This window comes from Myxocyprinus asiaticus, chromosome 25 (assembly GCF_019703515.2).
Source record: "Myxocyprinus asiaticus isolate MX2 ecotype Aquarium Trade chromosome 25, UBuf_Myxa_2, whole genome shotgun sequence".
Taxonomy (NCBI): Eukaryota; Metazoa; Chordata; class Actinopteri; order Cypriniformes; family Catostomidae; genus Myxocyprinus; species Myxocyprinus asiaticus.
The window spans coordinates 18077289-18095396 of NC_059368.1; the positions used below are offsets into that span (position 1 = coordinate 18077289).

General features: G+C 36.8%; 1 protein-coding gene across 2 annotated transcripts in view; it reads right to left on the minus strand.

The window, feature by feature from the left end:
* The window catches only part of LOC127416490 (lysophospholipid acyltransferase 2-like), a 64397-nt gene that overhangs the window by 24879 nt on the left and 21410 nt on the right, over window positions 1–18108 (minus strand). For both annotated transcript variants that reach the window (XM_051655889.1, XM_051655890.1), the window contains exons 2-3: window positions 7489–7634; window positions 2437–2514 (exon numbers count right to left, since the gene is read on the minus strand). In XM_051655889.1, the coding sequence (XP_051511849.1) occupies window positions 2437–2514; window positions 7489–7634 (224 nt within the window). The remainder of the gene's footprint in view (window positions 1–2436; window positions 2515–7488; window positions 7635–18108) is intronic.

The window sequence follows — 18108 nt, forward strand, 5'->3', positions numbered from 1 at the left end:
AGTATTTATTGCTGCAGATATGCAGCAATAAATACGTTCTCGAAGTATGAAATATGTTCTCGACGATTGCATCTGCTTAACGTGCTTGAACTCCGTTATAAAGTTCCTACAAGAACGCATTTCAGCAATTCTGCAGTGTCTGCTCTATATAAACAAGCACGCGCTGTAATTGTCCAGCAGGGGACATTGTCAATACTAACAGATCTGCCCTCTCCTCTGATAATGTGGATATTCTGATTTTACTGAAAATTCAGTGATAAAGAACAAGTGGTGAGCTGAAAGTCAAAAATCACAGAAATCTGCACTACTAATGTCTTAATTTTGTTACAATTATTATAATTGCACTTTTGTATACTTTTATTATTATGTATGTTTTTATACAATGTGCATATAAGAGCCTCTGAAGTTTTGTATTGTTATTTCATTGAAGAAATATGCATAGTGCAGTCATGTATAAATGAGCCTTCACAATAAGAACTGTTGCCCATCAGCCACTGTGTTTTCAAAATAAATAATTTAAAGAAAGATTCTTTGTTTTCCCTGATGTACTGAAACCGTACTGAACCGTGACCCCAAAACTGAGGTACGTACCGAACAGTGAATTTTGTGTACCGTTGCAGCCCTAAAATATATATAATTTTTATTTACAACTTTTTTGTTTTTTTGCCTCTGTTGCATTCTGTACACCACACAACAAAAGGTCTGTTGGACACACAACAAAAGGTTTTTAGAAGCATTATATGAAAAATACTCCTGCTGCCTCGATTAATCTCCCTGACAGAGGTAGAGAAAAGTTGATCAACCTTGAAGGGACACAAAACTGAAGCTCCTAGTCTCTATCACTCATTCTTGCACACACACACATATGCAAACACACACCTTTAATGATGACACATTCAGCTCAGGTCCCTAAAGACTGCAGGTGTGAGTATAAAGATAGACGAGGTGTGTGTGTGTGTGTGTGTGTGTGTGTGTGTTTTCCATTCAACAATGCGAGTGTGTGTTTTGCAAGCCTGCAAAACTGTCTACCTCATCTCCTCGAATTACCCATAATGCAATGCTTCCGCACAGGCTATTTTACACAACTATAATTTTTAAGTCATTCTAAAGTAGCCCAAAAATAGAACAGTCGCCACCACTGCATATTTTCCAAAACAACACAACCAAATCACATCCACCCTTTCTAATATAATCCACCAATAGAAAACACAAAAGAGGCAGGAAGAATTGTCAACCTCAACAACTGTCCCTGAATCTTCCCAAGACAGTAATATCTCCTCATTTGAAACTAAATGCCCTTAAAGGGCCATTTGGCAGGACAGAGAGTCAGTTTTAAATTTACCACCTAGTAAAAAGTTTTTGCAGCTGGCAGGAGACGGATGCAGGAGAATAATGGAAGATTTTATTACAGCCGTGAGGAGGACAGTGACTGATGGTCAGTGGGTGAAGCGAATGATCTCTTTCTCATTATAATTTTCTCTGGGTCAGTTTTCAACTCTTTCATCAGAAGAGACTGGCTCTAAGAGAGGGGACAACTTCTTTCAACGTATTCAAGATAAGGACAAAATGGCTTCTTTCCAAGTATAAAAAACTAAGGGTTGCAAATCCAACTGAAAGCACTGCACAATTTAAGCAATCCTTTACCTGAAGTGTTGATATAATAACATAACTCAATTTAATTCACAATGTGATGTATTTCCAAGGCAAAGAGGATGTAAGGCGAGATTTAATTTTATCCAGTGGAAATTGATTAGATACTATAAAATTGTGAGGTGGTTGGAGGGGAAAGGGTTGAAAAATGAGAGGGCTTGGTGACATCAGTTGTTTCAGAGGTGGAGCAAGTTATTACATTCTGATAAAAGATTATAAAGTCCTTTTTTTCCTTTGAAATGTAATGCACGGATGAACTGTACACAATTAAACCAGGAAGATTTTATTTTTGTTGAGTTTTGTTAGCTCTGTTAGCTCCGATGCCATTTATGCTCGAGTACTCCCAAAGTTGACAAAATTAGTTTTTGGCATTTAACTTTTCAAATTTACAGTATGTCGTCTTCTGGGAAAACTGACCAAAATTATCGATGACTCAACTTGCACAAAAAAATACATATGTTTTTTTGGATATACAAAAAAAAAAATAATAATAATCTGCTTTGTTCTTTCACCTACAACCACATACTGCTGACTCATGGTTCATGCCTGTGATGTGAACTAATAACTACTGTCTCTTTTTTTATAAAGGATGCCTTTTGGCATGTCCCGCCCCAACATACTCCAGCGCTTGTATAATCTTTAAGTAAACTTGGTCAGTTTTAATTTCATGTTCATTGTAATGCAATGGAAATAGCAGAATTTGAAAAAATAAATAAAAAACAATTAAGCAGCTTCAAGACTTTGAGCCCTCTAAATGCTGCTGTTGTTCAGAAAAAAAGGACTCACTTGTGCATGTGCTCCACTCCAGTCAGAATCATTATGCCATAAGTAATGCCACTCTGGAGCAGGAAATGAAGAGCATACCTATAGAAAAGAATGAAAAATATGCAGACACATTACATACATTCACAATCTTCACAATGTTTCTTTCGCTCTCAAAAACAACACACTATCCAAGAAATGAGATAGGGGACTTGTCAGGGACTATAAATGTTACATTTTTGCTTAGGGATAAACTGGCAAGACTATACAAGGAGTACAGGATGGAGCCGTCATTAGCTGGGTTTCACATGTCTTATGTGCATTTTGGGATGTTGCATAAAAACAGCTGGATAGACACACCAAGCTGTGATTAAATTCTCCAAAATGTGCATATAAATTTATATGTTTGCTTGAGGTGCATCAGATTTTTACCCGATAAGTAGAAATGCACATAAAATAGGATGGAAATACATTTACTGAATAAACTCCTATTAAATTTAATAGGAATATAAGATGTGCAGCAAAGAAGTCATGTGACTAATTTATTAGTTCTCGACTAACCTGCAGACCAATCATCACAAATATTTGTGTCCTGAAAATCTAAAGCCTGCATAGAGTTTTCAGAGCAAATAAGTCGAATACAAACTTGAACTGTATCAAAGAGCAGGTTTATTGACACTTTTGAAAATTATCATATAGATCCGCACGGTAAAGTCATAAGAATGGGGGAACGCACATACATACTGTAGGGCTCCCAGAACTGTGTGATGCATTGTCACTCCTAGACATTTCTTACACACTTGCTTCAATGTTGCTAATTTCATTGGGGGGGGGGGGGGGGTCCAATTTGGTTTCATAATTTTTTGAAAAACCTTTAAAACATTTACTTCAAAAAAATTCCAAAAAATTAAAACTTTAAAAATGTCATGCCATGTAACCATATAAAGTAAAACTTTCTTTGCACCTTGAGTATAAATAACTTAATAAATTTTTCTCTTATTTTTATTTCAATTTTCAAACACATTTTTTCAAGGTAAAATATTTGTAAACTTCACGCTCAGTCCTGAGTGTCTCAAGGTATCTGCTCTGATTTATGTATTTTTATAGTCAACATATACAATTGTGGCAACACCACATGACTTTGATTTGGTGGACAAAAGAGTTTTTAAAAATTAATCATATTTTAAAACAATTGTTTCACTGCTTTAAAAAATAACAATAAAAGATTATTCTGCACTATTTATGCTTTTAATGACACTGACTCAGAAATTGAAAATATGCTCATCAAAGAAAAGGTGTATTCAATTAAGCGTTTAGTGTGAATTGCATTTTTAATTTAATAGATCTGAACAAAAAAATTAGTGTCACGTCATTGACCCTTACACACAGTGTAATATGCACCTGTTACCGTCTGTTATTGTATTTTATGAAGATTTTTTTTTAAAGAATACACATTACGTAAAAGGTTTGCTCTAGAGATTGTTTGCTTACTGTCATACGCATTTTTTTAACTCCAATAACCTCAAACAGAGATGCAAAAAGTGGTTCTACACACAAAAGGGTTTTATGGGCGAAACCCTAAAATAGTTTGAGATAAAAACATGTACATGTTGTAACTGTACATTTGTCATCAATATCTTACCTTCTGTTCTCTTCATTTTAATGAAAGACAAATTATTTCCATGTCCTGTTCTCTTGGCCACAAAGTCCACGTAACTTTTGAAAACTTTTGAACTCAACCCATCGCTAAACTCCAACACACCTGCTTGCCGTGCTTTCAGAAAACCGCCGCCTTGTGCGGTGGATAGAAAGCTTGCGTGCTAAAGTGTCACACTGGCAAAATATTTCCAATCAGTGTAAGTGTAAAGCTCTGATTGGGGGATTTCAACTCTTGAAATCTGGCAACCTCAAATGTGTTGAAATTAAAGTCTGTTGTTTATCAAATTTAGAGTATTTAATATTTTACTTGCATGATTAGTTCTAAGTAATCCATGACATAATCTAAAGGGGATGGTAAGGGGGATGGTGGTTTTACAAGGGGGATGGTTTTTGGTATTTCTTGAAACAAGGGGGATGGCATCTCCTCGCATCCCCTCTCAACTCGAGCCCTGCCTATATGGAGCTGTAGGAATGGAAGTCCCGCTTTTCAGTAAAAAGAGCCAATCACCTTTTAAATTGAGGCATTGAATGTTTGTTTCCTCTAGATAATGTGCTTTAGTTGGCCCAGCCTGAAAAATATATATTTTTCACATGATTTGAAATAAAAAAGCAACATTCACAATAACACAATTGTTAAGATTGTTTTTCTATTTTGATATCCATTTGAAAAACAGTTTTGGAGATTTTGGTCTTTCCATGGACCCTTTTCACACTTCTGGGTAAACTCTGATAGTGGTAAATGGGAGTGAACGGGAGACCACGCCAAATATAATTTTTGCTTACCCATTTGCTTCAACAAAACTTTCCAAATAAAGAAATTAGAGAACAATGGATTACGACAGTTAGAAGATAGATGACAAATGTACTGTCACTCTCTCATCAGCTGCATTAAAAACCTCATTACATTTGTGGCAACTCAATTTTTAAAACAAATTCCACGGTAATATAATACAAAAGTATAAATGTTAAAAATGTACACAATAAAAATTTAAAATAGCAAATATAAAAATGTTTGCTTGAGTTACGCTGCCAAATAAGGAAAAAGGGTCCATTCAGGTAGCTAGGAGCTGTACTTATATGCCTGTTGCCTAGAATAGAATATAGCTGCCCATAGGCACTACCAAGACGGTGACAGAGTAAACTGTCTCGCCTTACAATGAATATGATGAAAGGAGAAATTCAGAGAATTTACAAGAACTTATCTGTACCAACTCAAGCTCAAAAGCATAACTGAACACACACACTCAGATACACAACACAAAAGACAGACACTTTAATGAGGGTTTAAAAACATGGCACTAATTAGCAGACAGAGCAAAGCAGCTAGATATCTATCTAGCCTTTATTATCATGAGTGTGGCCTATTGATTTGCTTGTCTTATTAAAACAGATGTTAATGAGTTTGAGACTTCAGCCATCACATCAATACAAGCTGATAGTGATACAGGCCGACAGAACACAAACACTAATGTCTCTAAAACAATGTTAATATTGGCAGAACTCTATTAATAACATTAGGATTTCAGCGCTGTGCACACTTGTTCTCTCTCTTGGGAGGTTTTCTCAAAATATACTGGAAAAGAGGATCTATACCTGTCTGAGTCATTATCTGCTTAAAAGCCAAATTGATCTTATACAATCTTTTTGAAATGGAGAAGATTTTTGGACTTGGTAAATCACTGGTCATTCATGGGTACTTTAAGGGCAGGGAGTAAGCTTTAATGACTATACAGAAGTAAAACTGCAGTTCAAAAATTAGTGATAAAACAAAACCCTTTCATGAGCTTTTGGTTAAGCGATGGTATATGCACCTGTACAAGGCATAAATCAGTAATTCAGCAATCAGCTGTAAAGTATTACGCTACCCACAATCCTAAATGAGCATTAGAGCTCAACAGGGGCCGTCCATTCCCATAAAGCATTTGTGACTGATGTAATCAAATCAGTCTACAGCCTCTTAAAGGGATAGTTAACCCAAAAATGAAAATGCTTTCATCATTTACACACCCTCATGCCATCCCAGATGTATGACTTTCTTTCTGCAGCAGAACACAAATTATGATTTTTAGAAGAATATTTGCAATATATGCAATATGTCCTCACAATGCAAGTGAATGGGTGCCAATATTTTCATGCTCCAAAAAGCATATAAAGGCAGCATAAAAGTAATCCATACGACTCCAGTGTTTGAATCCCTATTTTCTGAAGCGATATGATAGGTGTGGGTAAAATTTTTCTCCCTGCCCAGTAGGGGGTGGTATGCATTAAGAATGTGAATCACCAAAAACAAGATGAATGTGAAAGTGATCTTTTTTTCACACCCACACCAATCATATCGCTTCTGAAGATATTGATTTAACCACAAGAGTCTTATGGATTACTTTTATGCTGACTTATGTGCCTTTTGGAGCTTCAAAATGTTGGCACCCATTCACTTGCATTGTATCGACCAAAAGAGCTGAAAAATTCATCTAAAAATCTTCATTTGTGTTCAGCTGATGAAAGAAAGTCATACACATCTAGGATGGCATAAGGGTGAGTAAATGATGAGAGTTTTCCTTTTTGGGTGAACTATCCCTTAAATAAACTTTGCAATCATCCATTTCCACAAGAACTACAGTTTTTTAATATATTCGAATATTTCGTTGTAAACTTCTTAGACATTGCATATTGTTAATCTTATAGTAAATAGTTAAAGCATATTTTCAGTAAAAATTCAAAATGCTTAACTGGATGACAGTCTTTTATGTTTTGTTTTGTTTTTTTTGGGGGGGGGGGGGGTTAAATCCTTTATTCAAATCAAATGTTATAATATGATTGAGAGCTCACATTGAATGGGAAAAATACTTTCTGAGCCAAGGCCTTTGACAAAATGGGCATTCACTGTTGTGCTCTTTGCAATGTTGTGAGGAAGTGATACAAGTTTATTTTCAACAGCAAAATACCACAAAACTTGATACTGGACAGTGTACAACAGACGACAGCTTCAGCTCCCTTTATTGCCCACTAAAAGTCGTTTGTTTATTCTGTATCAAATGTCTCTGTGTGTCTGTCGTTTCACAGACTGCTACATTTCCTATCGATTCGCATTCATCGTATCTTTCTGGAATGTCACACCAGCACATATCCTTTAGTACAGTAGTAGGGCGGTACAAGGAAAGAAGGGTTTGGATTTCCATGTTGACACAAAGAGGGATGTGTCAGTAAGAAGTGAACATCTGCAACATTTTTTTTTTTTTTTGCGCTAAAAAAGTAAAGTGGACCAAAAAGAGATAACTCTCAAGGCCAGGGAAAGTGTAAATGCAAAGATAGGTGTCTTTTTTTCCTTTCCCTTTAATATAAATATAAACTAGCCAAAGTGGCTGGTGGGCAAAAAAGTAAATTTTGTACCCTGTCAATATGTAGGCAAAGACTCACCAGCCAAAGCAGAAGAGGGCAAAGTAGATGCCCAGCAGTGTGGCTACCACATGCCGCACAAACGGACTGGTCTTGCTGGGGTGTAGATAGAGACGGAACCACACGGCTGTGAGAAGGGCACACAGCTGACATACTACAAAATTCACCTGGAAGGGGTACAAAGAGAGAAACAACTAATCATCAGGTGAACTTAACTTATTATGGCCAAAAGGCTGCTAATTCAGCATGTTTGCTTTAGAGCTCATCAATAATTCTTATGGCTGAAAAAAAAAAAAGCAACATCACATAACAGGCATTTGAAAAGTTTATGACGCCTATACAGTGTCCTCCAAACATGGTACAACACAATAAAGTGACAACCATTAAAATATTTGTTACTCGCTTGGTTTTTAATTCTGTTGTGTCATGCTGGGTAGCCCTGCCTCAAGTTAAAGGAATATTCCGGGTTCAATTACTCGCAATTATTCGCTTACTAACCTTTTCTGTGTAGTTATCGCCAATTTTACAACTTCTTTGCCATGACGATGTAATGTCAACAAACCTTAAATTGACTGCAAAAATGTCCATTTAAAGAACTTTACAGGTCAAATAATACATGAGTTTTAACAAGTTAATGTGAGTGCTTTTATAAAATTATAAGCGTCACATTTCTGCCTTTAAACTCTCCAAAAATTGGCCCCATTCACTTTCATTATAAGTGCCTCACTGTCACAATAATTTGTGCTTGTTTTTTTTAAAGAAAAGGAGGGACGAGTCAAAATAAATTTTGTGGTCATCAACACTGTGCCACTTATGCTGTCAATTGAGCTTAACTTGTATTGAACCTGGGATATTCCTTTAAACCCCATTGTCCCAAATACTGCTACACACATAGCTGTAAATTTAAGTACATTTACAAATTATGATTTGCTGTGATTTTAGTACTTTACCTCTATAGGCCACTTTTTTAGCAAAAACTAGTGAGCTGCCTACATAGGCAGCATATGAAGGCATCATAGACACTGCCTCCAAAGATACCTTGTTATGGCCAAATTCAAAGGCAGCTAAAAAGTATATTCATGATAGCGTATAAAGCAAGAGAAAAGTTGATTATAAATATACTTAAAAGTATCCATTAAATAATTGTTAATTAGCTAATTAATAAGAAAGTATTTTACTCAATAATTGTTTGTTTGATAAGTCTTTTTATGCTTATGCGAGACGAGGTGTCAAGGTGTCATGCAGAACTCCGTGGGGAACAGAGATTTTGTGAGAACAGGCACACAGACACTCACACATTTAGCATCTTCAACAAAGATAACACTAGGTTAAGTCTCTTCTCCCTCACTACCCCCTATCATCCACTCCATTCTCTTTAGACCCAAATCACTCAAATTGTATACATATAGTATATTAGAAAATATAATGTTCTTTGTGAATGCAAGGGATTTTAATATTCATGTTTGGTCTCATTTAAAAGGTCTCAGTGCGACTGGTGCCACGGTCTCGTTTCCCACAGCAGCAGACTTGGTTTTTCAGAGGTCCCCAATGTAAATTACTTTCAGGACTCAGGAGGTTGTCACCTCCTGAATCACTGAATTCTATTCATTTCCAAAGTCCTATTGTTTACTATTGGCCGATGATGTTTATTCTGGTCTGGATACTTAAGAGAAATTCATAAGAGGTTCAGGGGGATTCTGTAACCAGATTTAAACCCATGGTTTATTATAAAAGTTGGGTATGCACCTCTTCCTCTTAAGATTTGTCTTTGAGCATTTGAATGTTGTGTATTGATTATTTCTGAATTGAAATGATACATATTTACCTGACTAATAAATTGTTAAACTTGGTTTTATTCTGACTTTTTCTGAAATTCTTGCCTTTAGTAGATTACCTAGTCCTAGTTGTACACACTAACAGCCCAGTGTTAATGAAGCATTGGGAACGTTTCGAGCCTTAGCTTTCTGACTAACTTTTTGGCATTAACTAAGTGTACCTCGACTATAGGGACTAAATACAGTCATCATTTAGAACAACGTAATTTTGAATGACCTGTCTAAATAGTGTTAGTCATTACCTCTGTTTACTGTACTATTATTCCAGTTTAAGGTACATAGGAAACTATGGGGACTAATCAAAAGTACTATCTGGATATAGTAGCAATGGTCGGCCTAACCAGAGAGTATTAAGTTACTCCCTCTGGCTGAGAATAGTGTTACTTTAAGTGTATGCAGATCTAGGGGGACTAAACCAAATTACTATTCAGATAAAAGTACACAGGGAGCAATTTGTCTGAATAGTATTAGTCAATTAGGCCTACCTCTGGGTAATGATCCAAAACTGACCAGTTTGTGAAATTATCATGTACTCGGCCGATGCGTAGACTCAAGTAACAGGAATCCGAATGAACCAGTACAATGATCAATAATAATTGGAATCTCAACCTAAATTTGAGGTCTAACACAACTGGAGTCAGATCAAATTAATAATAGAGTCAGATTTAGTCAAATCAAATAGTTTAAGATGTATAACCACATGTGCCCAAAAAGACAAAGATTCAGAAACCTTCACTTCTCCACTGGATACCGTCATTGGATCAGTGGCGTGGCTCTTGCACTTATTTTATTTTAATTTTTTTTATTTTATCGCCTTTTCTCCCAATTTGGAATGCTCAATTCCCACTACTTAGTAGGTCCTCGTGGTGGCATGGATTCTCACCTCAATCCGAGTGGTGGAGGACAAGTCTCAGTTGCCTCCACTTCTGAGACAGTCAATCTTATCACATGCCTCGCTGTGCATGACACCGCGGAGACTCAGCACGGGAGTCTCATGCTACTCTCCTCAATCCACACACAACTTACCACGTGCCCCATTGAGAGCAAGAACCCCTAATCACAACCACGAGGAGGTTACCCCATGTGACTCTACCCTCCCTAGCAACCGGGCCAATTTGGTTGCTTAGGAGACCTGGCTGGAGTCACTCAGCACGCCCTGGATTCCAACTCGCGACTCCAAGGGTGGTAGTCAATACTCGCTGAGCTACCCAAGCCCCCCGGCTCTTACACTTATTAGAATACCACATTGTTAGCTTAGCAACATGCTAATGTCAAACTCTATTGGAATCATATGTTTGTCAAGTCTCTATGCTCAGCGAGACTTATGTTAGCTTAGCAACATGCCAATGTCAAACTCTATTGAAATCAATTGTGTGTCAAATCTCCTATGCTCAGCATGGCTTTATGTTAGCTTAGCAACATGCTAATGTCAAACTCTATAGGAATAAATTGTGTTTCAAGTCTCTTATGCTCACTCAGATTTATGTTCTGTGCAGAGTTGCTGCCAATGCAGTGTTTCCAATCAGTTACTTATAAGGCACCATCTTGGTTAGGAATACTGCCTTAGAAGGCCATGTAGGCATTAGGCAGCTCTCTAGGTTTTATACATTGTGTATAGACAAATTAAACACTGAAGAAAGCAAGATAAATACCATGACCACAACAAAACAGAAGGTTGACAGCACCCTCGGTGAGGTTCTTGCAGTATTTCAGAACCCTGCTAGCCTTGTGACCTACTGATCATGCCTTGAGCTTCACTCTGACATGTTTCTTATGAAAGCCAAAGACATCAACAGCATGACTCTAGAATGGACACAGCTGTGGAATTTCGGCTGAATGTAATCTGAAGGCTATTTATCTTTAACCAAATTCTAAGATCCAAGCTTTATTCAACACAAAGAGCATTTATCAGTAGTCTGCTGAATATCTACCCTTTTGGTATATGCAGCACATTAAAGGAAAGAAGAAAAAAAAACGTTGCCAAGCTTCCTGTAGTGAAACGGACAAGGGTGGTTTAAGGCAGGCCATCCCAAAAGTCTGCAAAGATCTCAAATGTAAATTAAGATTAACCAAAATGAGACAGATTTCTCACACTGTGTGAGGATGCAACAGTACACTGCACTGTATCTGTCTACATCTGCATTCAATGCCTGAAGAGCAGCACTTAATAAATACACCACAACAAGGCAGCCACTTGTTTTAGGTGACATCCAATACATCTGGTTTTTGAACTGTGTTCTAGAAATAAGGGACAGCTGATAAACCAGGAATTTAAAAAAATAAAAAATTCTAACCTGTCATGTTCACAAACAAGAACTTCCTTTGGCACAGTAAGAAAAACTAATATTAGTCGAGTCTTCAGAGGTATTCACACCTTTTTGCGTCCTTCTGCACTTTTTTTAAAATGTTTTTCCTCACACTGTCTCGTATTTTCAGCATTTAAGACACAGTGTCAAGTTAAAAGAACTTTAATTTTTAAAATGTGTCTCGAGACCAGGTTTTTTTTAGCACAACTGCACGTTCAGACTGAAAAGCCCCTTACTTCAGCAACTGTGCTCTGCTCTTATACCAGTTAAAAGTTACAGATTGGAAACGCACTGCATAGGCAGCAACTCTGTGCACCACATAAATCTCCCTGAGCATTGAATTGAAACACAATTGATTACAACAGAGTTTGACATTAGCATGTTGCTAAATTAACATAAATCTCAATGAGCACAGGAGAATTGACACACAATTGATTGCAACAGAATTTGAAATTAGCATGTTGCTAAGCTAACATAAATCTCGCTGAGCCTAGAAAACTTGACACACAATTGATTCCAATAGAGTTTGGCATTAGCATGTTCCTAAGCTAACAATGCGACAGCACATCAAACATGTATAAAAAAAAATTTTTAAAAAGAGAGCAAAAGGTTTTAAAAAAGGTTTTAAAAAGTTACTTGAGCTTAGATGACCCAATGTTGTAAAAACTTGACTTGAAACAATGTGCAACTGCCTTTTAACTACACAGGCATAAAATCATGTGCACTATTCTACCCAAGAAATGCTCACTTAGACAAGGTTTCATCTGGCTGAGATGCAAGACAACCAACAACAGTTTACATGATGTTTAGTGTTAGGTGCATCTGAAATTGATGATACTAAAATAATATACCATAATACATCAAATCTCTTGCATTTTTGTGTGCAATATGCATCAAACATTCCACGGCATCAATGGTCTGTGAACATGCCATCTGGGACTATGAAACACTTATCTCTTCACAAGTTTAGGCAAGAATTATGAAGGCTCAGATAATGTTACTCCAGCCGCATGGCTCATAGACACAACATAAATAATCCCTGACAGATTAAAGATTATCAATCAGATTTGACAGAGGCTCATTTGCCAGCCTCTATCACTTTCATTTTGCAGATTTCCTGTTGCTCTTGCAGTTTGAATTCCATCTGTCCTTAACACCTGCAGCAAACATCAAGCACACCACATAAAAGCTTTGTCATAAAAAAATTGTGCTGTGAAGCAATAAGAAAATATCTTAATGTTACACTGAACACAATTATTTTTCATTTAAAATCTTGATACAGGCATAATGCTAAAGCTTTGTTCTAAATGAATACCTTGATGTGTATTGAGTGTAATGCAAACTTGTGTTTAATTTTTGATAAGGAACATCTCAGACCATTTCAGCTCAAAGTGTTATCTGGTAGTAAGAATTTAGCAGATGCATTTATCCTAATTGATTTGCAATACACTTTTTACAGGGACAGTTCCCCTGGTTTAGTTCCCTGTTAGTGCCAGTTACCAATTCGATACTGACATCTAAAGAGCAGCGTAGCTAAATTTAATACCGATATATAGTAATTTATTGATAGCAATCAGTATACAAATCTTTCTAAAATTAGTATTAAAGAAATCACCCAAAAGTGATAATTGTCTCATCATTTATCTCAAACTTGTATGACTATCTTTCATCTGTGGAACTCAAAGATATTTTCATACATGTCTGATATATCTGATATATACCTATCATGTCTGATAGATGCAGTGGTGGCTCAGTGGTTAAGGCTCTGGGTTACTGATCAGAAGGTTGGGGGTTCAAGCCCCATCACCGCCAAGATGCCACTGTTGGGCCCTTGACCCTATCTGCTCCAGGGGTGCTGTATCATGGCTGATCAGAAGGTTGGGGGTTCAAGCCCCAGCACCGCCAAGATGCCACTGTTGGGCCAGCTCCAGGGGCGCTATATCATGGCTGACCCTGCACTCTGACCCCAGCTTAGCTGGGATATGTGAAAAAAAAAAATTCACTGTATATGTGCAATAAATAAATGTAATTATTATATATCCATACAATGCAAGTTAACAGGGTCAAACACTTCCAAGCTCCAAAAAGAAAATAAAGGCAGCATAAAGGCAATCCATCTGACTCAAGTGGTTTAATAAATGTCTTCTGAAGCAATATGATCAGTTTTGAGTGAGAAACAGACCAAAAATGTAACTCCATTTTCACCAAGGAGGAAGTGTAATCAAGCTTCAAATCGTGATTGTGCCAAGGAGACTGCCAGGGTTTTTCCTGGGACAAAAATGGCAATTGACGTATACGGTCATGCACATGCTCGAAGTTGGTTTATTAGATTATTTAATTCATTATTTATAACATATATAACATAATTACTCAATTGCATTTAATGTTTACATTGAAGTTTTTTTTTTTTTTTTTACCATTTTTCCAAGTGTATGGAACCTTTTCAATTCAATGCAGAATTTTTTTACTTTAAAGGTGCTACACTGTCTAGTTACACTGACCCAACCAGAGAAATAAGGAGCCATCCATGGTCTTCCCTATGGTTATGGCATTGCAATGTGAATATAAGGGCAAGAATTTAAAGGGTTTTAAAGTCTGGACCTCCAAGACTTATCGACAAATTATGGACAAAGTTTTCTTCCTGTCAAATAATGTTTGATATTAGGAAATAAACTGGCCTTTTTGCCTTGATATATTCCTAAAGATTATTTAAATTAGGAGCCTGATGAAAGGAAAACAATATCTGTTATGAGTAGGAACTAGGTAACAAACATTTTCACTAGCACAGTCCAACTCAGTAAAGTGTTCTACTCATGGGAACATATAGAATATTATAACTAGTCTTGCTGAATATATAATTATGAAAATATTTATTTTGCAGAAAATTATTTCTGAGAAATAGTAGCCTAAACACATTTAGAAACTTCAACTGCCACAGTTGAAATAAAAAAAAAAGTCTAATAGATTCCACCAAATAGATTAGCATATTTACATGAAACTGCAACATTTTTGTTAAAATACCACAGTTACTGTTACTGCTGTAAAATCGTGATTAATTTTTGTAAGGGTGATTATTTATTTATTTGAAAAAAAAAAAAAAAATGTTTGGCTCATGTCAAAAACAACCCTGCAGAGCAGGTCCCTTGTGCAAGTGATTCTGTGATGGAGCGAGTGGTGCCACACTGAGCACACGCGCATGAAACTAGGCTTCAGTCACGCTGCACAAACACTCGTCTCAGATGAGAAGCATATTTAGCTCGTATAAAGCGCTTAACGTGATTTGAATATCATCCATTTTAAACGCAGGAAAAACCTTGACTGCAGATGTCAAGATTTAAAGTGAAAAAGGAGTTACTCAATAAAATGGGTTAAACTTGACTACAATAAATATAATCAAATTTACTCAGAAGTGAGTGAGTGCAAATTGCTGCCTCAGTTTTTTGGGTAAATTCTATAGGTTGTTTTTTTGATGTTCTCCAGTATAGGAGTGCCAGGAAGAGATGGGAAGGAGGTGCTTGTAATAAAAATGCTCTTAAACTCAAACACTATATAGAAGAACATAAAGTAGTTTAAAGGCTAATTCACAAGCACGGCCTTATAAAGAGCAGTTGTAATAAAAGGGGTGAAAAGAGCAGGGCTTTTATCCCATCTGTCAGCAAGCTGCCCAATTGTGGTCCTGAATTAGACCAATCCCTGAACTTTTGATGACACAAAGTGTAATACAGCATCACAAAAACTACTTACAGGGACGGTTCCAGATCAAAGTCACTGAGGGTGCTTCTGAAAATAGTGGGGGTACTCTGTATAAAGTGTAGATGTATTGTAATTACACATTTTTTTTTAGATTAAATCACATTTAAATGCTACTAAAACAACATAAAAAAAAAAGTTTTTAGTTTTTTTTTAATGTACAAAACATTTATTGCTTTGGGGGTTTTTTTCCACACGATTTGTCATGCAAAATGCTGTGCCTGCAGATTAGGACATACTGATTTGCAAAATCATACACGTTTATAAGTTTTGATGCAGCATTTTGTGCATTCACAAAATGCAGGGATTTTTGTGTGTTTGATGGGATTCAAGGAAATCTGTTTGCCAATTAACAGTATTAGTCTTACATATTCAACTGAGCAGGGGTGTGCAATTATTTTGGTACAGGGGCCGCATCAGCCGTTAAGTAGAACATGGAAGAGAGGAGATAAAAAAAGTTCTGCATAGTTGTACCTTTTAAGCCCAGAAGTAGCAGTGCACTCATGAACTCAATGAATGATGCACAATTTTCTGAAGTGTATACTGACTGATGGGACCATTCAGTGATTGCTAGAAGTTTTGCTGCTAATTTTCTATCATATGTTAGTAAAACTGAATAAAGGCGGAGTATAATTATTAATTGTTTACTTTACCATACTTCAATGTAATGGTAATTTAGTATTCAACTTAACACTCTACATCAGGAGCCTGGTTTATTAGTAAAATAAAATATTGTGAAATTATAGATTCTAAATGATTATTTTAATGTTTGCCGCAAAGTGGACAAAGTTGTTTTATTCTCAAAACATTATCAACCCTTTTACAAGCTCATGGGTCATGATGTGGGTCTCGTCAATGGTTTGTTTGGCACCCCATACAGCACACAACTGAATAAAACAGGCTGCATGACACTGATAAATGATTACTGTTAGAGTAACATTCACATACAGGTGTTAGGGACTTCAGCATTTTACAAATAACACAAAGAACAAACATTTTCCTCTCTCACTTGGTTTTGCTCGCGTGTCCCCTCCGCGTGCGAATGATGCACAGATCTATTGGGATTTTATTAAAGTTCATCACTGAAAGGTTTGCTCGCAGACTTGGCACTAAACAGTACACGCAGCCTCATAAATGGACACGGAGTGGCTGCATCACACTTTTCTTTGACTATAATATTACACGGATCGCTAAGTATTTTTTTAAGAGGGTATAGAAACCGCCCGCAATAGCATGCATGGTTGCCAGATTGCATAAATTAAGTATGACATAAGGCGAACTATTTCCAATTTGTGCATGTATAAATCTCTTTTTGGGGTGTTTCATCTATTATCTGGGATCCCTGCGCATATGAAACGCTTGTGGATGTGCGATAGGTCCCAAAGTCAGATACATGAAAGATCTAATAAAAAACGTTCACGATAAATCGACCCGCGAGCAGTAGTTTGCCCTGGTCTGTAATTGAGGGTGCTGACTGACTGGGAGTGAGAAATGCTTTGCCGAAGCAACGGCCTAAAACACAACGCTAGAGATCTTTTATGTTATTATGAGAATGAAAATATATTTTCGGTTCATTGTGAAAATATGGCCGCCACAGTCTAGGTAATTAATGGGAAACATTGAAAATACGTTTAACTTGACACAGCGCTTATGAGACGCTAAAAACAAGCGAGACGCTCCAAAAGCGAACTTTAACCAATAATTAAAAACAGCGCAGAGGATAGTAAGCCAATAAAAGGGTTATGTTAAATCATATGTAAATGAAACAAACGATATTTGCACTTTTAAAGCCACATTTAACTTTTTGTATTATATATATATATATATATATATATATATATATATATATATATACACACACATACATACAGGTGCATCTCAATAAATTAGAATGTCGTGGAAAAGTTCATTTATTTCAGTAATTCAACTCAAATTGTGAAACTCGTGTATTAAATAAATTCAATGCACACAGACTGAAGTAGTTTAAGTCTTTGGTTCTTTTAATTGTGATGATTTTGGCTCACATTTAACAAAAACCCACCAATTTTCCTCTTGACAATACCCCATAGATTCTCTATGGGGTTCAGGTCTGGTGAGTTTGCTGGCCAGTCAAGCACACCAACACCATGGTCATTTAACCAACTTTTGGTGCTTTTGGCAGTGTGGGCAGGTGCCAAATCCTGCTGGAAAATGAAATCAGCATCTTTAAAAAGCTGGTCAGCAGAAGGGAGCATGAAGTGCTCCAAAATTTCTTGGTAAACGGGTGCAGTGACTTTAGTTTTCAAAAAACACAATGGTCCAAACACCAGCAGATGACATTGCACCCCAAATCATCACAGACTGTGGAAACTTAACACTGGACTTCAAGCAACTTGGGCTATGAGCTTCTCCACCCTTCCTCCAGACTCTAGTACCTTGGTTTCCAAATGAAATACAAAAATTGCTCTCATCTGAAAGGAGGACTTTGGACCACTGGGCAACAGTCCAGTTCTTCTTCTCCTTAGCCCAGGTAAGACGCCTCTGACGTTGTCTGTGGTTCAGGAGTGGCTTAACAAGAGGAATACGACAACTGTAGCCAAATTCCTTGACATGTCTGTGTGTGGTGGCTCTTGATGCCTTGACCCCAGCCTCAGTCCATTCCTTGTGAAGTTCACCCAAATTCTTGAATCGATTTTGCTTGACAATCCTCATAAGGCTGTGGTTCTCTCGGTTGGTTGTGCATCTTTTTCTTCCACACTTTTTCCTTCCAC